Raw genomic sequence first — 22,304 nt, 5'->3', positions numbered from 1 at the left:
CGATTTTATTTATTTATTTTTTGGCATGATTTACAAACAGTTTAATGATTGTTATTTTTTTTTAAAATTGAGACATTTTCACCTTTGTTATCATCATTGTGTCATTTTTATGATGTAAATTAAGGGAGGCATGGAGTAATGAAAATGGCCCAACTCGAGGGGCGGCACCAAGCATGCATTTGAAAATATCACTGGATAACACACATTGGATAACACTATGACCAATCAGAAGAATACAAGGGGTGACGTATTCAGACCAGTGGAGCTAATCAATAGATAAGACTCTTGCCGTATCCGGTCGGTGAAACAGCAACGCTTTAGGCCCGCCAATATTGACACATTGATGTGATTGATTAATGTTCTGGGCCAGGATAGGCCGAGAATATACATGAGTATATTGCTCGTTCCCAGAGTGACTCACTGAGCAATCACAAATTGTGGTCTCGCGAGAACTCTGGATTTCCAGGGTATTATCGGCTCCAAATATCGGCTCAAGAAAATCGGTATCGGCGTATCGGTTATCGGCTAAGGCTGATGAAAAAAAAAAAAAACGGTATCGGCCCTAAAAAAATCGGTATCGGTCGATCCCTAGTCCTTACCTTTCTGTATTGGTCCGTGTCACTGTAGATGTGGAGGTCTTCGTCCAAGCTGTCTCCAGAGCTCTCCAGGTATAGCCCCACCCCGTCGTCCAGGATCTCCTCTATAGAAGCAACATAACAATAATAATAATGGATTGAATTTATATAGCGCTTTACTAGACACTCAAAGGCGCTTACAGAAGGGGGGGACCTCACTCACCACCACCAGTGTGTAGCACCCACTTGGGTGATGCACAGCAGCCAATCTGCGCCAGAACACTCACCACACACCAGCTCGAGGTGGAGAGTGAGGGAACTAATGAGTCTGCCAATTATACAGGAGGATGATTAGGGGGCCAGATTGAATGAGCCTGGTTGGGCCAGGACACCGGGGAAACCCCTACTCTTTGCGATAAGTGTCCTGGGATCTTGTATGACCTCAGTGAGTCAGGACCTCGGTTTTACATCTCCTCCGAAGGACGGCGCATTCCACAGCACAGTGTCCCCGTCACTGCACCGGGGCATCGGGATAGATGTTAAGGCCAGAGCGAAGAGGGTCACCTATTGGCCACCACCCGACACCACTTACAGCACCTGGTATTCCCAGGCGGTCTCCCATCAAAGTACTGACCAGGCCCGACCATGCTTAGCTTTCCGAGATCAGACGAGATCGGGCGTGTCCATGGTAAGGTATAACAATAATAATGAGGCACCTCCACCCACATTGGAATCCCCACCTCCACCGTTGTTCACCCATACCCCTCCAAATACGTTTACCTCCACACCTTGTCCAATTCCACCCATAATCAACTCCATTCACATTCACCTCCACGACTCCAACCATGTCCACTTCCACGCATGTTCACCTCAAATGCCACTCTCACCCATGTTCCCCTCATTCACTTCTTTTACTACATTACCGTTACTACAAAAACGGATTCCTACGGTTACTCTGCACTCTCTCCAGTTGTTTTAAACTGATTCTTATGGCTACTCTGCACTCTGTCCAGTTGTTTTAAACTGATTCCTAATGCTACTCTGCACTCTCTCCAGTTGTTTTAAACTGACTCTTATGGCTGCTCTGCACTCTGTCCAGTTGTTTTAAACTGATTCCTAATGCTACTCTGAACTCTCTCCAGTTGTTTTAAACTGATTCCTAAGTGTTACTCTGAACTCTCACCAGTCGTTATAAACCAATTCCTATGGCTGCTCTGCACTCTCTCATGTTGTTATAAAATGATTCCTAAGCGTTACTCTGAACTCCCTCCAGGTGTTTTCAACTGATTCCTATTTCGACTCAGCCTTCTCTTGAACTAGGTAGTGCAGCACTTGTGTGTCGGAGTACCTACTCTGATTGTGCTTGCATGCTTTCAATGTTCTCAGCCAAAGTGTCGTGAAGTCCATTTGGATAAAAAGAATCGGCAAAATGTAAACGTCGGGTTGACCCCTGACCTTGGCTCTGGGAGAAGATGTCGGTGTAGAGGTCGTCCTCTGCGTCAGAGCGCCGGGGGGGAAGGTAGCAGAGCTGCCGGCGGTCGGTGGCGGGCAGCGTGTTCACCGTCAGACTCAGGGACGCCTTGGTGAACGCCGCCTTCATGTCCGAGAAGTTGAGGCTGTGGGAGTCCTTCCCGTTGAGCTGCAGGATCTCGTCTCCCGCGTTCAGACCTGCGGGGAGAAGGGGTCTGTTGATGGTGATGCATTGAGCAGCGCTTAGCGGGTTGAGTCAGAGTGGAGGAAAGGCGCGGGCTAAAGACGGATTAGGTCTAGTACGTGTGAGGGACAGTTTGATTTGACTCATATGACAGGCACATCCAATCTTTAAAGCGAAACTGTAGCCTATTGTAGCCTATTCACCTACCATATAAACTGTAGCCTATTCACGTGGGGTCTGTCTATTATTCACCTACCATATGTTGTATCTGAAATGATTAGGGTTTTTGCAGTAGAACGGCGATTTAAGTATGGTATTAATTATCTTTTTTTTTTGGGCCCATAAAGTACCCTTACCCTGCAGGGTCTTCTAATAGAATTGAAATATAAAATTCTTAAGAAATTATGAGCTTTTGTTCGTCGGCTCTACTCAAGCTTTTCTTTAAGTCTGATAGTACTTTGATGACATTGTGATTTGGCTTTCAAATTAAAAGCAACGTTATTAATCATCGGTACAATTAGTGGAGCGAGGATATTAAGATGTTCTAAAGCTCCTCCATAATCAAACTCTTTCATCCGTAATCACCAAGATCATAATCCTAATTTGCTATCTCACCATCAGGTGATGGGAAGGTATGATTTTCAATCAGTCCTAAACATCTCGGGTGCACGGGTTTTAACCTCCTCTCTTCTCTACAGCGGTTCTCCATGTCAGGAATGGACAGGCTGACCGGTCATGAAGAGGTCATGATGAAACGCGGATACGGTGAGGTGAGGACGACAAAGATGAAGGTAACAAACCTTTTGCGAAGGCGAGACCCCCGGCTTTCACGTCTGTGATGTAGAGCTGCTGGACCCCGTCCTCCTCCACCACAGAGATGGAGAAACCTGGGGGGGAGATGGTAAAGAGAGAAAGAGAAACTTTATTATTGTCATTACTATTCATGCATGTATTGTAATGTTCAAAATTGAAATACACAGACGAGGGGTAATGCATATTTTATCCATGTCCTTCTAATAATGAAGCCCATATATTTGAAGGAGAAAGCGAGACAGACACAGAGAGAGAGGGACACGGAGGGAGAGCAAGAAACACACAGACTGACAGATAGACAGAGAGAGAGGGACATGGAGAGAGAGAGAGCAAGACAGAACGACAGACAGCGAGAAAGAGAGCGAGAGAGAGAGAGTTAGAGAAATGGAGTTAGAGGAAGAGAGATAGAACAAGTGCGAGAGGAAGGGAGAGAACACACACAGAGAAAGAAGGAACAGACAGATGGAGATAAAAAAAAAAAAAACAGAAACACAGAGAGCAAACACAGAGAGGGAGGAAGAGAGCAGAGAGAGAGAAGGTGTGAGAGCGATACAGAGCCATGATGAACTATGAGTTGCATCAAACTAGTCACAGCAAAGCACAGAATTACTAAGGACAATGAGCCCAGGATAAAACAGGCCACAGGTCATCGCTTAATGCTGAAACAGCATGATAATCAATTCATAAGCAGAACACACCAGGCTTCATCACAACAGCAGGCCTTACCATAGCCAATCATGCAGGACTCGTCGCGGTCGAAGCGGATGACCTTGGTTATCTTGGAGCAGATCTCGATTTCCTTGTAAAGCTGTGAGGGAAGGTACCAAAATAAAATCGTTATATAAATGCGCTTCCACTGGAGTGGTGGGAAGTTAGTGGGCAGGTTTTCCGATGGCAGTGAGATTAATCTATTTCTCGCTCCAACAGCTGAACCTACAGCGCGGGCAGGCTCTCCAAGCAGGGTAGAGCGCCTAATGTGTCTGAGGTAATGAGGGAGAATAATCCACAAGACATGACAAGTGTATTCGTTTCCAACGACGCCCGGCACTGCAATATGGAGCGTTGTTGGGTTGAGGCACAGAACCACCCAGACTCAGACCACACAGACAGACAGACAGACAGACGGACAGACGGACAGACGGACGGACAGACGGACAGACGGACAGACGGACAGACAGACGGACAGAAGGACAGCCCTTGAATGTTATCCAGGTTCAATAGGGGATGAAATTCCTGTTAAAATACATAGATACGTGTCTATGTACTGTATGTTTAAATGAGCAGGGATGTGTCTATGCATATTTGGGAGAGTGAGCGTGAGCATGAGAGAGTGAGAGTGAGAGAGACGTCAAATGAGTCTTACCAGATCACATACATCCTCCTCTGGTTTGGGGATGTAGAATTGCACTTGGTTTTCAATGAGGAACTTAAGTCTTAAGTAGTGTTTGGTGGAGTCCAACTGGTGAGCCTAGGGACATAAAGATAACCAATTAAAACATTTTAAGAGCGTCTCTGGATATCAACACTGTTCAACCTTTACCCATCGCAAACATCTTTGTGTTCCGTTGGGGCGTTTTGTTGGCGACCAAGGAGGTGTCGATGCTGCACTTAAGAAAGGTTGTCGCACTACGAGAAACCGCTAACGAAGCGTTGTTAAGGTCGGGGAGATTTATGGTCATATTCCGCCCTTTTTCAAAAGTACGGTCTTTAAAATGTTTTTTTCTTTATTATTATTTTTTTTTAATGGTGGCAGTTTTAAGTGCTGCTGCCAGTTGCGACGAGAGAAAGAGGTGACGCCTTCCCAAACACGATGTCAGGCTCTGTCAGGCCATCTGCTGGACGCATTAAAAGCCTTTAAATCACAGTTACAGTCTGCAGCCTTCTGACCCCAGACTCGCACCGGACTCAACACGTACAAATGACTCTACGGAAGCTCTTTACCCGTTGGTTTCTACATTAGAAACTCTTCAGTTAACATGCCGTCTTCAAGAAGGTATGAAGTTTGAACGGGTTAAAGTTTGTTACATTTGGTGGACACTTTCCTCCAGAGTACTTAGCAATATGATGAGTGCATACATGCATGCAGTTCCCCAGTGTAATTTGCATATAAACACAAACACACAACCATACACACACACACACACACACACACACACACGCACTATATATTAAAAGCCGTGGGCCTCTTGAGACGCACCATATAAATGCAAATTATTATTATTGTTTAAGACAATAGACAAAAAGTCTTCCATATTAAAAATGGGCTACAGCGGGAGGTACTGTGAGACCCTTTATGACTTATTCATGTCGATGCGCTGCGGTACCTTGCAGATGGCCTCCAGGGCGCAGAGGGCCGACTCCCCCGGCTGGATGGTGGTGAGGACCGGCTGGTCGTTGGGCAGACACACCCAGGACGGGGTGAGGTGGTCCGGGACCCAGATCTCCCCGTCCGTGCTGGGTCGCGGGAGGCTCCTCAGACCGCCCTCCTCGCTCCTCTGTTGAGCAGAACCCAAAGATGTTCTACAAAACAATCCCACCGCTCGGGTCCCCTCAACACTTGAAATATTTGAACGGCACACGTTTAGAAATACTATCACTACAACGATACGTCGTATACTCCTGCCTGTTGGATTTATGAGGCAGGTTATGCTCCCTGTTTGTAGGTAAACAATCAAGTTTTTGGATCACATCCCCCAGATCTCGTAGATTATTAGTTTGATAAAACCAAAAAAAAACCCGAACTTACTTAGTAATGTGCAACGCACGATAAAAAACCTTCCAGAAAAGTGTCTGCAACAGTGGCCCCCCCCCCCGCTGGGTCTCGCACAGGAAGGATCTCTGGGTCTTTAGCGGGTTGAGCGGGCGCCAGAACATGAAGGTGGGACGGTTCCAGCGCTCAGAGGGGGGCAGGTGACCTACTGCCACACCCATCTGCCTGCTTGCTTGCCTGCCTGCTCGCACGGCTGCTGGCTACTGGCCGGTGGCAGGCACCCAGGCCTGTTGCCCGACACCACCCCCTTACCGCGGATTCCTTGGCAGGATCCGAGTACACTCCGTCCCCGGGCTTCCTCACCACCTCATGGCCGTCGGCGAAAACCTGAAGAGCAGGAGAGAGAGAGCTTTAAAATAGAGACGGTGGAACCGACAAGAGACATTCTTAGATCTTACACTCCGTCACTAAGAAGACGCCTTCCCTCCAGAGACTTACAAGTGAGTCGAACAACAATCAGAGCATGTGATCAAAATTGGAGAAGCTGCAAAAATATGTCTTTAACTGCACAACGTAAAAGTTAAATAAATAATTGAATTTGTTCATTTTTTACTTCTTAATTAGATAGCGGTAATAATGAGCAGGTACGGATAATGAGAAGGGTGCCCGTACCTGCTCATTATTACCGCTATCTAATTAAGAAGTAAAATCGCAGTTGTATGCTTTGGATTTAGATGATGAGTCATGCATCATGTGTAAACCTAACCAAGCTAAACACACGTTCACACCACGACCCCGTCAGCCCTGCAGGGGGAGACAATGAGCCCAACTGGACTTGTGAAAGGACTTTAAATAGCTCTTCTGACCCCTGGCCACTCAAGTGCTTTATAATCACTGCCTCACATTCAAACCAATTAATACACCAATTCATACACCCATTACTACATCCATTCATGCTCCGTCGACAGGCTAAAGTATGCAAGGGAACAGCCAGCTCCATCGGAGCAGTGGTGGGTTAGGGAGAAGCCAGGAATCGAACCAGCATCCTTCCGGTTGACTGACGTCCAGCACTATCTCCTGATTTACAATGTAAATCGAACGAGCATCGCCGACTACCCAGATAAGCTGAGCTATATACACCGGGCCCACTGCCAGACCTATGGCCTACGAGGTATAGGCTGTCTATATGCAGAGGGCTCACCTGTCACCCGTTTTTCAGAAAACAGGGGAGAGGTACCGGGTCGTCTTAGCTCAGGAGGTCGAGCAGTTGTCTTGTAACTGAATGGTTGCTAGTTTGATCCCCAGCCCCCAGAGTGTTGATGCGTCCCTGAGCAAGACACGTAACCCTAACTGCTCCTGACGAGCTGGCTGTCGCCTTGCATGGTTGACTCGGCCGTCGGTGTGTCAATGGGTGTATTAACCCATGTAAGTCGGATGTGCTTTTTGGATAAAAGCGTCTGCTAAATGCCCTGATTGTAATTGTAATTGTACTAGCGCGCTCTGCTAGGTGGGCGCTGACCTGGTCGATGCTGGGGTGGGCCTTGGTCTTCTTCTTGGAGGTGGTGTCCAGACCCCACAGAGAGGAGAAGCGACTCTTCCGCTTGCTGGTGGAGCGCGACGCGGCCTGGGCCCGTCTCCTCACGCCACACTCACTACGGGCCGCCACCTGGGGAGACAGTGGGGCAACGGCTCCGTCAACCCGGGCAAAACTTTATTTACACGGCACTGGGGGAAAACTCCATTACTGTGCTGCGCAAGAGAAACGACAGAAGGGAGGCAATTTGTTTGGAATAGCAATTAAAAAAAGGGGATAATATTTGAGGTAGATTTAAACACAGAAGGATTGCACACTGCTGGCAAGCTTGAGGCTGAACTATTTGTTTTTTTTCCGGATTTTAGGAAGATTGTGAAGCCCCCAGTTTGTCTTCATGCAGAAAATTTACGGTACATTTCAACGTGTGAAAGCCAAGCTTTCGAACCGATTTGACAGAAATAAGATATTGACTGTGAATAGTGAAGTTATTGAATAGTCTACATAGTGGAGGTCTTCATTTGGGCTCTCTGTAGCAAAATACAGTCAATGTAAACTATTATAAGAGGAACAAAAATCCTCATTTTCAGTCAGTGAACCAAAATAAAACAAAACAAACTCATATTGCTTAATTGCATCAAACATTATCTACAATAAGAATGAGCAGATTCTGTTTCTGAATAAACCAACGTCTTGCATGAAGAGGATACTGAGCGAAAGGAGAAGACAGAGTATACACGGCGACAGAGAGGGACGGATCTGATGTATTTTCCCGCCTCTTCTGCAGAGTGCTCTGGCCTGCCATCTTGGCGTTCATTCCTCCAATGAGGGAGCAGAGTTCATAGTGCTGCGCGGTGAACACTGTGTAGGTGTCGAGAGGAGAAGAAGCAAAGTGTTCAGCCCACACCGCGATACAAACAAGAAATATAAATCAAACAAGCCATTCTCCTCGTCCAGAACCGCCCACGCTAGCCATGTTCAGCCGCTTTAATCTCCAAACATCGACACACACCTCAGCGCTAGCGAGGGAGCTAACCACACAAAGCTAACCATGCAACATGACACAGGAGGTGACGACCACTTTGGGGCCAAGCTGTAAGATAGGGTGGAAAATATTCATTTCATTTGAACGTAACAAGCTGCAGTTGGAGGGGGTCGAGTTCTGCCACGAATCGTTTGGGTTCAACAAGTGCAACAGTATAGAAATAAATAAATCTCTGACCTTGGACTATATAACAGCAATCTACTCTATTCAATTCCAATTGCGACGACGAAAACTTTGTAAAATGAGTCATAATGCATGCCTTCTTTTATTACTTCTCTTGCAATATATTTTAAATCATGTATCTTATTATATCTTCCCTCTTTTATTTTATTCTTCACCGGTTTTATTTTGACCGTTTAATGCCAGTAACCACAGCTGTTCATATTAATTAAATTAAATTATAAACTATCATTAGCCTCTACCTGGCACAACATGCAGTCCAATGATCACATAACAAGACTGTGGAGAGATCTTCTATAATAACTACTGCTCTAATGCGCATCTGACGAATAAACCTGAAACTAAAAACCAAAAAGGAAGTCCAGGTCAACTCGTGTCCACCCTTTACTGCGGTACCATTAAATACATACGCAACAAATGAACACTTTCCTTTTTAGGGCGCCAATAAATGTTATTTCACCCAAAGCAGGAACCCACGTTACTACTAGGGATGCACCGAAATGAAAATTCTTGGCCGAAACCGAATATACTGAAACAGTTGGCCGAAGGCCGAAACCGAATGTGGCCTTTAATGTTTTTCACCATTGCATAAATCAAACAATTAAATGTCCTTTATAAACTTTTTTGTCTTGCTTTTCTATAAAAAAAATCAATTACAAATTTGATACAAAATATTTATTTAATACTGAACGTTTTCAACATTCCAGCAGACATTATAGCAAGGATTTAAGAACAATGTACCTGTAAATAAACGAGTACAACCTTTTTTTTTTTTTTTTTTTAATAAAAATAAAAAAATGTTCGGTGTATCATGTTCAGCCTTTTTACTCCTTCGGCCGAAACCGAACATTATGTTTTGGGCCATTTTCGGCCGAACATGTTCGGTGGCCGAATATTCGGTGCATCCCTAGATACTACATGATCACGTCACTACCTAAATCAAACTCAACCAGCACAAAGCGAGACAGCAGCGAGGGAGAACCAGTGACGGGAGGAGAGAGAGGGTGGTAAGACGCCGGTACTCACCAGCACGTGGAAGGAGGACACGGAGAAGATGCCCAGGCGTCCCATGGCCAGCTTGGTGGGCCGGGAGGCGAAGGCCAGCAGCCTCTTGGGGTTGGGCAGCTCCCCCCCCTGCAGGCTGGCCAGGTAACAGCGGTAGCGAAACAGGTCCATGTGGAACTGCTCCAGGTTCTGCTCCCACAGGAAGATCTGCCGAGGGGGGGAGAGAAGGAGCGAAAAGAGAGGAGGGTCATCACTCCGCCGTGAGACAGACGGGCAGGAAGGACGCAGGAGGTGATGTTCACAACTTTAAGTTCTTCCATTCCGACGGAAGAAGATCAAACAATAAACAACGTAAGCGCAGGCTGATACTTGAAACCAAAGCACGAAACCCGAAGAGAGCGAATGTCGGTTCGTATTTGTAGCGCAACCAAAAAAAAAAAAAGAAATAGAATCATGTTCAAAATGTTAAAGAGAAGGTGGTCCACCTTCTTTCCTTCTCCAAACGGCCCAATTAAGTCGGGTAAGATGGAGGCTTTTCCCTTCTCCACCACACGCTCAGCATCCACTGCCAGCCAGGGCTGGTCCGTGTTGTCTAATGGACGGGGTGAGAGCTAAATTATTCCGCCACCAGCCCTTCTCGCCCCTCTCAGTGTTTTGGAGGAGGTCCCCGAGAGTGAGACTAGGGACCGGGGTGGCTCGAAGGTGCTGCCATCGCTGTCAAGGAGCCCAGAGGAGCGTGCATTCCTCTGGCAGCCGGGGGCCTGGTGTGCGGCTGAAAGGGGACTGAGGGACCGGGCCCATTCAGCCAGGCACAATGAGGAACTTGACACTGCCAGGAGACCGGCCGCTACAAGCAGGCGCTGCCTAACCCCGGAGGGACAAAGGCCGGTTGAACCCTGCTTTTCTGTAAACAGACCCATTCAGGCCAATTGGAGATATTTTGGCTATGAGTTGGAAGTTTGGCATGCAACTCGGTGGACTGTTTTGACAGCCGAGGGCCGCACAAAGCCTGACGAACCTGGCGACGAACCGGACGTGCCAAAATCAAGGCCATCTTTAGGGGATTTTACTGGCTGTCCGATGCAAACTTTAAAGTCGCTCTCGTTTTAAGAACCTTTGCATTTTGTGCTCTGTGCTGCTCAAAACAAAACTAATAATCATCATCTTCTACATGGCTGAGCTCCATCTGTCGCTCTGGCCCTGAGAACCATGAAGACCCAGGTGTTCATGTGCTGAACCCTGCGTCATCTCTAGCGCTATACAATGCTACCTTTGTTTGTAGAATGTGTTTAGGGGCAGCTTAGTCTGGTGGTTAGGGTGTTTGTGGACTCCCAGCCTAAATGTTCATTGGTTTGAACACCAATTTAAGCAGCCGACCAATAGGCATCCTTTAGCAAAAAGTCTAACTCCTGCCTGCCGCTGAAAGCAGGTCAACATGGGACATGTTGACAGATATTGTGCATAATTGTATGTTTTACAATTATACACTTGCTTTATGTTTACATTTCTGTTTGCAATCCGGCCATCATTGAAGATGACGTTCTCCCTAAATGTGTCTCTGAGACCTAAATCAGTCCCTCCAGAGGAATGCAGCGTTTTTTTGTAATTGTTGCGGCCAAAAATCCTTCACGATGCGGCACGTTTTCTTAAACGATGCGATGAAATATGCGGCATATTTATGCAATTTTATGCGATGAAATTGCGGGAACATGCAAAAGTTGCGGGAACTTGCGAAAAAATGCAGGAACTTGCGAAAAACTTTCACGTCGCGTAATTACGTCACTTCATAACGTTCCCATGGCAACAGGGGGAAATGGCTGCTCTTGTGTGAAGTAAACGCAACTTTATCAACTTTCTGATAAGATATATGTGACTTTTTTGCAACGAAAATGCGGGGATTATGAAATCATGCAAGCCCCGCATATTTTGCGCGGAAATCTGCAATTTATGCAGTGAAAGTGCGGCACATTTGAAAAAATGCGGCCCCTGCATGAATATGCAGACTTTGGCTGATTATGCGTTGAATTATGCGATCGCATAATCGCGTTTTTCTGGAGGAACTGCTAAATAAAGAATAAATTAAGAAAAATAGAGTATAACAAAAAATAAAAGTTTGCTGAATTGCTAAATAGTGAATAGCAAACAAACAGCCCACACAAACATTGGATGCATTTCGATGCATTGGATCCATTTGGGAAAAAGTGCTGGGAGACGTAGGAAGAGATTATGTCCAATATCCCACCTGCTCCAGGATGGTCTTCCTCTTCTTGGTGTCGCTGACGGCCGACAGCTGCATGTCGCCCATCTTCTTCATCTTCTCGTCCATGTCCATCTTCTGCTCCAGCTTCTTGGTCTCGGCGCGCAGCAGACGCACCGTGTCCTCGCGGTGGTGTTGCCGGGCAACGGCGGCGGCGCAGGCCGAGTGGATCGCCGTGATCCAGTTCTCCAGCTCCGTCTGGCTGGACGTCTGGAGGGTTAAAGAGGAGGTGTGGTTAAGGAAGGACACGCAAAGAACGGGAAGAAGACACAATTCTGAGAAACGATAGCTATATACACAAAGAGTAGTGCACACTACTAGTGAACCACTGGGTTAAACAGTGGTATTGGAGGGTGGAGGGTGTGGGAGTGATAGAGGTCAGGACGGGACGGGACGAGGCATGAGGGAACAGCCGGTTAAAAGGTCCACCATGCAGAAACAGCAGCGTTTCCATTTCATTAAGACTTCCTTGTGGTCAATTATTCAGTTGCTTGGGCATAAATAGACTCAACCTTCTTGAAAGTTATCGAGAGTTTCAATTTAACAAACTCAAATACATGTTTTGACGGAGCAATGTTATATTCACTAGCAGGTATTAATGGCCATATCAACTGCGAACAGCAGAATTGATACCCTCTATATACAGAATGAGTCTTAGAAATAATATGCAAACTCAGAATGCAAATATAACAACCTAACCTCCAAAAATAAAAGTCAAAGTCAAAAATAGGGCAGAGGATTTGTTTTCAGATTTTCATATTTTGTATTTCAGCACCTAAGCAAATCCCTTGTGTATGCAAAAGGTTATTTGGAAACACGACTCAGATTCTCCGGGGTTAGGTCCGGGAGTAAGGTTCTTTATAGTCAACAACGACATTGACTAACTTCCCAGTTCCCACACGCCTGTACCTGGAAGAGGAAGGCGTCTCCCAGGGAGTTACTGAGGCAGAACACAAAGTCCTTCTTGGGGTGTTCGGGGACGGCCTGCACAATGCTGTTCTCCGCCCAGATGGCGTGCTTCGGGGCACTGTTGTGGTCGATTCCCGAGCGACCGTCCGTCTCATAGAAGAACAGAGTGCATCCTGGGAAGACAAAACAAAATCAATGAGAAACAGGGTTTGATGTAGAGGAACGAGATAGGGAAATATATATATATTATGCATCAATCTGCCTGTTGTGATTTAAATGACTAAATTCTGCTCTCCAGTGGCAGGTCTTAAGAACTGCAGCTCCACTGCAGCTCCACAAAGCCTTTACGAGGCCGGTTCACTGACCGGAATGGTTCGTGTTGTTGATGTACGGTTCGGCTGGTCCGGTTATTACGGTGATATTATTGAATGTTATGTTATGGTTAAGTAATGATGGTAATGTTAACATGGTCGGTTACTATGGTGACATTGTTAAAGTCTGTTGTCATGATAATGTTATGATAGCGTTATGATTTTTATAGTGTGTGGCAAGACAGTTGAGGCAGACACAGTTTATCTTCCACTTGTTATCATGGTATATACGGTATCCCGTTGTAAAGTAAATGTTATGGCATGATAGAGTCATGATGTTTTAGTATCGTTGTGTCCACACCTTTGAGGCAGACCCAGTATCGCCTTGTATTAAGGTTTGTGTTACAAAGTGTTATCACGGTCATGTTATCATGTTACAGCATGGTCATGTCCACAAATTTGAGGAAGACCAAGTAGCTCTTCCTCAAATTTGCGGACATGACGGTGATAACACTTTGTAACACTAACCTAATTACAAGTAGCTCTTCTACTTGTAATTAGGTTAGTGTTACAAAGTGTTATCACGTCACGTTATCATGTTACAGCATGATCGTGTCCCCACCTTTGAGGCAGACCCAGTTTACCTTCCACTTGTTGTCACGGTAACGTTATAAAGTAAATGTTATAGTATGATAGCGTCATTATGTCATAGCTTGTTGCTTGTTATCACGGTAACGTTATAAAGTAAATGTTATAGTATGATAGCGTCATTATGTCATAGCTTGTTGCTTGTTATCACGGTAACGTTATAAAGTAAATGTTATAGTATGATAGTGTCATTATGTCACAGCATGGTCATGTTATAACATGACCATGCTTGTTATCACGGTAACGTTATAAAGTAAATGTTATAGTATGATAGCGTCATTATGTCATAGCTTGTTGCTTGTTATCACGGTAACGTTATAAAGTAAATGTTATAGTATGATAGCGTCATTATGTCATAGCTTGTTGCTTGTTATCACGGTAACGTTATAAAGTAAATGTTATAGTATGATAGCGTCATTATGTCACAGCATGGTCATGTCCCACCTTTGAGGCAGACCCAGTAGCTCTTCCACTTGCGCCGGGTGGCCGACTCCACCTTCTTGTTCTTCTTGTGCACCAGGAAGTTCTTGACGGCGAGGCGTCCGGCCTTGCGCACGGTGCCCTGGGCAACGGTGAGCAGCGGGTCCGACTGGTAGGCGGAGCTCGCCACGCTGTGCTCGTCGCCGCTGATCGCCGAGCCCGCCTCCTCCTCCGTCCGGCAGGAGCTCATCTCCAGCTCCTGCCGGAAGTTCTCGTACACGCCCTGTTGCGCGCCGCCGCCACCGCCGGAGCCGGAGCCGCCTCCGCCGGAGCCGCCCCCTCCGGCGCTGCTGCTGCCGCTGTCGCTGCCGGCGAAGGCGCTGCGACCGCCGGCCGAGCCCAGCGAGAAGGAGGCCGACATGGTCTTGTAGCGCCGCGACTGGTGCTCAGTCTCCGCCGCCGTCACCGCGTCGATGCCGCTGTCGTCGTACTCGCTGCCGTCGCCCGCCGTCACGTCCTGCCGCCACAGGAAGGGAAGACAAAACACCACGAGACAGGTGAGATCAAAACTCGTGCAAAGATAAAGATACCTCCCTTTTTTTTGTAGCCGTTTCCCGTTCTGATTGTTCTCAGCCTCACCTCACCTCACCTCGTTTGGAAGCGGTGAAAGGACTCCACGTACGCGTCAACAACAACACAAAACAGCTAGAGTCTAGAGTTCCCCCAAGCAGAACTCTCTCCTCCCGGGAGAGGGGCGCCGGCCCAGCCTCTGAGGACAGGCAGCACAGCACCGGAGAGACGAGACATGCTCTGAACCCCCGTGGCGACTACGGTCGAGCAGACGCGGCAGAAGCAGCAGCACCGGAGGCCCGTGTAATCCGGAGACGCTGGCTGGGACTGGGGGATTTAAAAGGCCAGGTTCCGCTGCCACCTCGGAGAGAGAGACCTCCGCGGGGTCGGCCCTGGACTCCACCACACACCCAGGGGCTCCCGGGGACATGAAGGGGAGACTTCATCAAAACCCGCCATCGCCGCCAGAGTCATGTGACAAAATTATGCGCTCCAGAAGTCCATTCATGTGTGCGGACGGAGCGCCGACAACAGAGTGTTTCTCCCCCTTTTCTTTTTAACTGTCTCACTCTTCTCCAGGCCTCCACTCCTCATTACCATAACAAAAGGTTGGGGCATTTCAAACAGGGGAGTGACTTTAAAACCCACCCCCCCCCCCTCTCTACTTCCCTGTCCCCGCACTACCTCCTCCCTCCCCCTGCCCTCCTTCCCCCTTTTTCCAGTCTCCCCTCTGTCTCTCTCCTCCCCTACCACACCTCCTCCCCCACCCCTTGTCCACACACACACACACACACACACACACACACACACACACACACACACACACACACACACACACACACACACACACACACACACACACACACACACACACACACACACACACACACACACACACCTCCTCCCCCTGGCAGCAGCAGCAGCCATGTTTCCCCTCCTCTCCATAATCTCTTTATGGAGGTTATTATCTCGCCTGTGAATGCAGCAGCAGCAGCAGAGAAACAGTGCAGAGCAGCGACAATACAACAGGGGAGCGACAGGACGGAGGAAAGAGCTGTCTTCAGAGATAGTAGTGTGTTCAAGAGGAAGACTGGCTGCACTGGTCTGCTTTGTGCATCCGGGACCAACAGACGTATCTCTTAGCCAATAGGAATCAGCGCTCACTCGGAAGACCAATGGGAAGCAGACTTTTGCATTAAAGACTGGTCTGACAACGATGATCAAAATTTCAATTTAAAAGTGACCTTCTCAGAACCAAGGACAATGTACATGTGGGAAAGTAAAAGACGGAGTAAAAGATAAACACAATCAACATTCCATATCCAATTATACGGGGGACGTGAAGGTCAACAATAATATCCTGCGGATATCCTGCTATCCTGAAGTGATTATACATACATAAACATGCTCAAGCTAATGCTGTGTGAACTGTTCTTACTTTTTAACCAGTAGTACCAAACAAATAACTCCCCGTGAGTTTCTTATCCCTATGTGCATGCTGCAATTTGTCCTGTTGTTTTTTTTGAAGTAGCACCGTTCCTTTTTTTTGTAGCTACTCCAATTTTGATCGTTCTCAGATTCACTTGCAAGTCTCTTTGGAGAAAAGCTTCTGCTTAATGACACATTCATCCAAATGATCGCTGATATAAACCTACCTGGCCTAACCCTACCTAGAGAAGGGTATATCCATAACATATATAAACTTGTATAAATATAATTTATAAATCTAATTTATTTCCTCATTAATTGCCCACTGTCAGGCTCCTCCCTCTCCTGCCCCAACATGCACCGTGACACGGCCCCCGATGGGTCTCAGGTGTGTCCCTCACCTGGATGGTCTGTGCCCTCCTGCCGTGCATGGAGGTGTTCCTGGTAGCCTGGTGGGACCGCAGCCCCTCCGACAGGCAGTGGGACCGTCGGCATGGCAACGTGTACGCCCCGTACCCGCTCCCCCCTTCCTCCTCGGGCGTTGAAACCATCTTGTCTTCGTCGCCGCCGCCGCCGCTGCCGTCCCGCGCCGTGTAGCGGCCGCGTGACGCACGCCGGCGCCCACCGGCGCCGGCACTCTTCGGGCTGTACAGCTGGTCCAGCGAGTTAGCTCTTTCACCGCCGCCGCCGCCGCCGCCGCCATTGTCGCCGAGAGGGCTGCTCTGCAATTGGTCGTCGCAGTCGGTGTAGTCCTCCCTCTGGTTGGCCGCGTCGATGATCTCCTCGGTGCTGGTCAGGTGGTCCTGGCTGATGTCGGACAGCGACAGCTCCAGGCTGTCCTCGCGCCACATGTCCGCCGACTTGGACCTCTTCTTCTCTCTCCTGCCGAGCGTGTCGCCGGCGGCGGCGGCGGAGGAGGCGGAGCCTTCGCTGGTCTTCTGGAGGTAGGTGCCCCCCCGTGCGCCCCGGGCGGCGGGGCCCGGTGGCGAGGGGGAGCGCGCGCCGACCAGGCGCACCGAGGGGTTGACCAGGTCGTTGTGGAAGGACACGGGCCGCAGGTTCATGGCCACGCGGTCCACCCATATGGGGCTGCCGAAGTGGGGCAGCACGTCGGCCTCGTCGAAGGGCTCCAGGCCGTTGTCGGCCAGGGACTGGGGGATGCTCGGCGTGCTGCTGGAACGCGTGCTGGTCTCCGAGTTCCGGTGCTCCATCTTCCCCGACAGGGCGTGTCGGGAGCGCCGGGACTGCTTGTTGGAGACGCGCAGCGAGCGGGACATGTGCTTGCGGGACAAGGGGACGTGCTCGGTGCCGTAGAGGGCATAGTCCCCGTTCTGGCTCTCCACGTTGCCCATGATTCAAAGGCTTTGATGGAAGGAAAGAGAGGGGACACTTTCAGTCACAACTTCTTTTGTGTGTGTGTAAAGATATTTAATCCTACATTAAATTATTACATCGTATATATAAATATATATTTTATATGTATGCATGAAGAAAGTTCAGTAAAAAAATCTAAAAACCTCAACAAATGTGTTGAGGTTTACTGAACTTTCTTCATGCATATAAACTATATATTTATATATACACAATATAATAATTGTTCTACTTCAATATTATATTGCGTTACAGTATTTTCGTATTTTGCACTCATTTTATTTATACACTCCATTATCATTATTAATTCTCCATCTTGGAGAAAGGCGCTTTCGACCATTTCCCCCAGGGGTATATCCCAAAGCACACCAATTGGAATCTTAATCAGCATTCAGTCAGCATTCAACAGAAAATCCCTTCAAAAGATTGAAAGCACTCCGTTTACCCGTTTGATGTCACTGATGTCTGAGGCATTGTGAACGAAACTGGATCTTCAAGCAGTCGGTTCTCTGGGCAGCCCTACGGAACTCTAGGAAAAGAGTGAGAAGGAGAGAAGGATAAAGTTAAGGTTGAAGAGTAGTTACATTGAAGTCACACTGAACACAATATTATGAACCAAATCTGTAATTGTGACACAAGACACAAAACAAAAGGGCAGCAGTCATGAATGCCACCGGGTTATATAATTCAATCACAGACCGTTACGGACACAGTCAACCACAGCTGGTCGATGGGTACATCCTGTCAACTAGAACAACAGCATGGGCCGAGACGAGATGCGCATGAGATTCTCACTGCCAGTTTGGCTCATACAGACAAAAATACACCCATCCACTGAGGGGCAGATAAAGCAGTCAATAATAAATGCATGACCCAGGATCCTTCCCAGCAACGTGCCAGAAGAGATGAGGAGGAAAGTCCCTGTGGTTCTCCACACCGACCCCTGTGCTCTATATCCAGAGCCCGCCTACACTAACCAACCGCTTTACCGCCATCCTTCTGCGCGGGGCTTCTCCGCATCACATGACACTCCCTACTCCCCTCAGCAGAGAGGAGAGACTTGTACCGCGCCCCCCCGCCTCTCAATATTCAGCGGGAACGGGGGAGGAAGCGAGGGGAGGGCGGGAGGGCACCGGAGAGGACTGTGTGACAGAAACTACAGTGACAAGAGAACTTGAAGCATGAGTGAGCACAAGGTATGCAGAGCGGAGGAAAACATCACAGGGTCCCACGCCGGGGGACGCCGCTGTTGTTGGCGGCAAGGGAAGGACAGACGGACCCCCTGGACTAACCCCGGGGGCACCGGAAACCAGGGGCCAACACACGGGTTGATTGAGGCCCTCAGGACAAAAGAGACCCACAATTATAAGCTATTACTTATTAGTTGTTACGGTCCATTTGACTTTGATCGCATGCAGGGCTGTCTGCCAACCGTCATGGCGAGCGAGCGAGTCCCTACGGGGGGGGTCCCTCCGGGCCCCTATGGATCGGGGTTGGACTGTTAGCGTTGCATAATCAGTTAATGTACACACTGCTCCCAGGATTCTTCTCTTGCGTCTGGGGTTCACCGTTGCAGCATTCGGCGTCAATCTTTCCCATGAAGCATTGTGGAACAGGCAGAGAGGATGGACGGTGGATTAGATCGGGACGGCTGGGATGGCTCAATTCAGTTAGAAATGGTTTAGGTAAGGGATGGTGAAGCTTGGCTATCGTGCGGTTATGTTTGGGCATCAGGTTAGAGGCCCTTAATTTGAGGTTGAATGTTTGAGATTGTTAAGAAGTGCATTGGGTGTGTTGTGGCTGAGGTCAGGACTGAGAGTAGGTGGGAAAGCAACACCTCAGGTGAATAAGGCCCAATCCCATTTCTACCCCTTACCCCTTCCCCTTACCCCTCCCCCTTGTTGTGAAGGGGTAAGGGGAAGGCATAAGGTAAGGGGTAGAAATGGGATTGGGCCTTAGGCCCAATCCCATTTCTACCCCTTACCCCTTCCCCTTACCCCTTCAAAACAAGGGGGAGGGGTAAGGGGTAGAAATGGGATTGGGCCTAAGTTCCAATAATAAGGGGGTACTCCCTGGAGTACCCCCTTGGGGTATGGAGTGGGCAAAGCGTCTGACATATGGGCCGGTAAGGACTGGATGTACCCACCCCAGGGCTGGTGGAGCCTGGAGGGGATGGTCAGTGGGCTAGAGGTTTGGGTTGGTTTACGACCGGAAGATTCAGCCCACAGCTGTGTTGTTGTAGACGTCCCTTTGGGTCAACTGCCCTGGGGGGGGGGGGGGGGGGGGGGGGGTGTGTGTGTGTGTGTGTGTGTGTGTGTGTGTGTGTGTGTGTGTGTGTGTGTGTGTGTGTGTGTGTGTGTGTGTGTGTGTGTGTGTGTGTGTGTGTGTGTGTGTGTGTGTGTGTGTGTGTGTGTGTGTGTGTGTGTCCCCCGGGCCTGTTGTTGCATGTGCTGCAGCGTACTGAGAGTTGGGGCGTTGCGTAAACTGGACTTGACCCCGTTTTCCTGTCTGGTGCGTTTGTGCCCCCCCCCCCCCCCACACACACTTTCTACCTCCCGCTCCTCCCTTCAACCATCACTGCGTCGTCTCTCCCGCCCTCTCACCGCATCTCTCCTCCATCCCCATCTCTCCATCTTTATCACCATCCCTCTCTCCCCTTAAAGTCCTTCTGCTTCATGTGTTGCCAGCTCTATGCTTCACTGCGTCTCCCTCACACTTACCCCCCTCTCCCTCCCTCCCTCTCCCTCTCTCCCTCCCCCTCTCTACAAGTACTGCACAGCACAGCATAATCTCAGTGACGTCTGAGTTTGGTAGGGTCCCACACCCACCCACTCACTCACCCCCACCACCACCACCACCACCCCCACCCCCACTGCAGACTCACACTGTCTCCATCCATCCTCCGTTAGGGAAACAGAGAGAGACTCGGGGAGATGGAGGGAGACGAAGAGATGGAGAGAGAGGAGGGAGATGGAGTGAGAGAGAGGGAGAGGGAGAGGGAGATGGAGTGAGATAGAGGAAGAGTCAGGACAGACGCCAACAGGAGGGGGAAGCCGCAGTGATGCTAATGCATTGTAACAACCTCAGAGTGGAACCCCTATGAGGGACACTCACAGAAGCGCTAACCACGTGCTAACAGCAGCAGGCTCAGTGCTGAACCAAACCGGACTGTAGATGATGATCCCAGGCCTTTCCGTCATGACTTCACTTCACTACGTTTAGAGGGTGGGTCATGTTAATGTGCTGCCTTTAAGGGGGTAAGTCGAGATCACATGTATGCTCAATGACTTATTGAAATAGAAAACGATCTCTGATGGAGATTATCCATGCATAACAAAATGCATCTTATCTATTGCATAACAAAAACATCATGTGACTGTGAATCAGAGTATTCACTTGAAAATCTGACTTTAAAGCAAAATATTATCATGACATGGCAAATTTAATCTACATAGAACAAGAAACACATGGCCCTGATAATAAAAATAGTAAAAAATGTAGTTGTAAGAGTATCCCCTTCTAAGGCCTAAATTGTAAGAGCATTTTTGGCCGAGGGTCTCAAAGGACGGGGGGGGGGGGGGGGCTTCAACCCAAGCCGACGTTGTGGTAAAGTATAGTACTTAAAAGCTGACATCAAAATAAAGCGGGGCTTGTACAGGGCTCCGCACACCTCGCGCCGGGGGGCCTCGGTCAAGACAGCGAAGTGCCTTGGTGGAGGCCCTTCAACATCACAGAGAACAGCGTTGGCGTTGTTCTCTCCGTGATGTTGAAGGGCCTCCACCAAGGTGGAGCACTTACAAAGTGGTGGCCAGAGACTGCCAAAGAATTGTTCTTGTTCTCTCTATATTACATTCGCAGTTTAATACCAGTGACAAAATAGCATACATTACTATGCCTACAATCATAGTAGGGCACGTTACCACATTTGAAACGGTTTTGGGTTCACTTTAAGGAGCGATGGCAAGTCCAAGTATAAAATAAAATCGATCAAATTGCTCTTGAATGTAAAAATGTGCGATAAGAAAGGCCACAGAAGGACCCGAGCAGAGAGGGGGAGAGGGGGTAAAGGTGGGGTGGGTGGAGTAGAGTCTGCAGTGAGGCAGCATGTTGTGATCAGATGGGATATTGAATTTGGCAGATCTCAGAGGCGCGGTGGTTGCAGTTTTGCGGTCCAAAGCTTTTCAATGCTGCAGTGTTCTCACCGTCCTGCTGCCTTTACCAGTCCGTCACTGCGCTTTCCACTTCAGGCCTCCCACGCCTGCCTTTTTGGCATGCACACATACACACGGTTACACACTTGTGTCCATCAACCACTAGCTGCTTGAGAGTCGTTGGGTGACATTGAAGCTGATAACATAATTAATCTGATGCAATATATTTTTCGGCCATTTTTGCCTTTTTATGGACAGGACAGTGAAGGTGGGCAGGAAACTGGGTGAAGAGAGGGCTAAAATGCAGCATTTTTATCCATGTTGTGAGCCACCAAGCCAACACATCAGGTCATAACGGAGCAGGTAGGTGTGAAGAGGCCTACAGGTAGACTGTTGATTATGGGGTTTCGGCCCCAGAGCCTTCTCTGCTTTAATGTAAACAGAACAACTCCTTAACTACCCTGCATTAAGAAGGCCCTTAAACAGTACTCTCTACTCTCCGATCCATTCCCCCGGGAACCAGCTCCACAATTTCCCTTTTAACCCTGCTTCGTCACGCCGGATCCCTTAAAGAAGGGTTAGGACCTCCAGTGAAAAAGCAGGTGTGTATGTGCTAGGTAACAGGAAACTTAGGACAGGTGACCCCACAGGAATGCATAGCAACCAATGGGCCTGAAGAACCTTTGTGGAAAACGCACTTAACAAGTGCAAATATCACACACACAG

At 48.4% G+C, this 22,304-nt stretch overlaps 1 protein-coding gene and 1 pseudogene across 2 annotated transcripts in view; both read right to left on the bottom strand.

Annotated features, from left to right (window-relative positions):
* The window catches only part of tiam1b (TIAM Rac1 associated GEF 1b), a 58,053-nt gene that overhangs the window by 16,375 nt on the left and 19,374 nt on the right, over positions 1 to 22,304 (bottom strand). For both annotated transcript variants that reach the window (XM_030380311.1, XM_030380312.1), the window contains exons 2-15: positions 17,873 to 17,956; positions 16,458 to 17,418; positions 14,083 to 14,575; positions 12,680 to 12,852; positions 11,756 to 11,980; positions 9,535 to 9,720; positions 7,272 to 7,418; positions 6,065 to 6,139; positions 5,367 to 5,537; positions 4,406 to 4,510; positions 3,769 to 3,850; positions 3,030 to 3,116; positions 2,031 to 2,243; positions 600 to 700 (exon numbers count right to left, since the gene is read on the bottom strand). In XM_030380311.1, coding sequence (XP_030236171.1) covers positions 600 to 700; positions 2,031 to 2,243; positions 3,030 to 3,116; positions 3,769 to 3,850; positions 4,406 to 4,510; positions 5,367 to 5,537; positions 6,065 to 6,139; positions 7,272 to 7,418; positions 9,535 to 9,720; positions 11,756 to 11,980; positions 12,680 to 12,852; positions 14,083 to 14,575; positions 16,458 to 17,408 — 3,009 coding nt within the window. In that variant the 5' untranslated portion in view covers positions 17,409 to 17,418; positions 17,873 to 17,956. The remainder of the gene's footprint in view (positions 1 to 599; positions 701 to 2,030; positions 2,244 to 3,029; positions 3,117 to 3,768; positions 3,851 to 4,405; positions 4,511 to 5,366; positions 5,538 to 6,064; positions 6,140 to 7,271; positions 7,419 to 9,534; positions 9,721 to 11,755; positions 11,981 to 12,679; positions 12,853 to 14,082; positions 14,576 to 16,457; positions 17,419 to 17,872; positions 17,957 to 22,304) is intronic.
* On the bottom strand, positions 1,161 to 1,282 carry LOC115528983 (uncharacterized; annotated as a pseudogene).

Source organism: Gadus morhua, chromosome 16 (assembly GCF_902167405.1).
Source record: "Gadus morhua chromosome 16, gadMor3.0, whole genome shotgun sequence".
Lineage (NCBI taxonomy): Eukaryota > Metazoa > Chordata > Actinopteri > Gadiformes > Gadidae > Gadus > Gadus morhua.
Note: the sequence above shows the minus strand (reverse complement) of the source record. Positions and strands in the feature narration are given on the sequence as shown.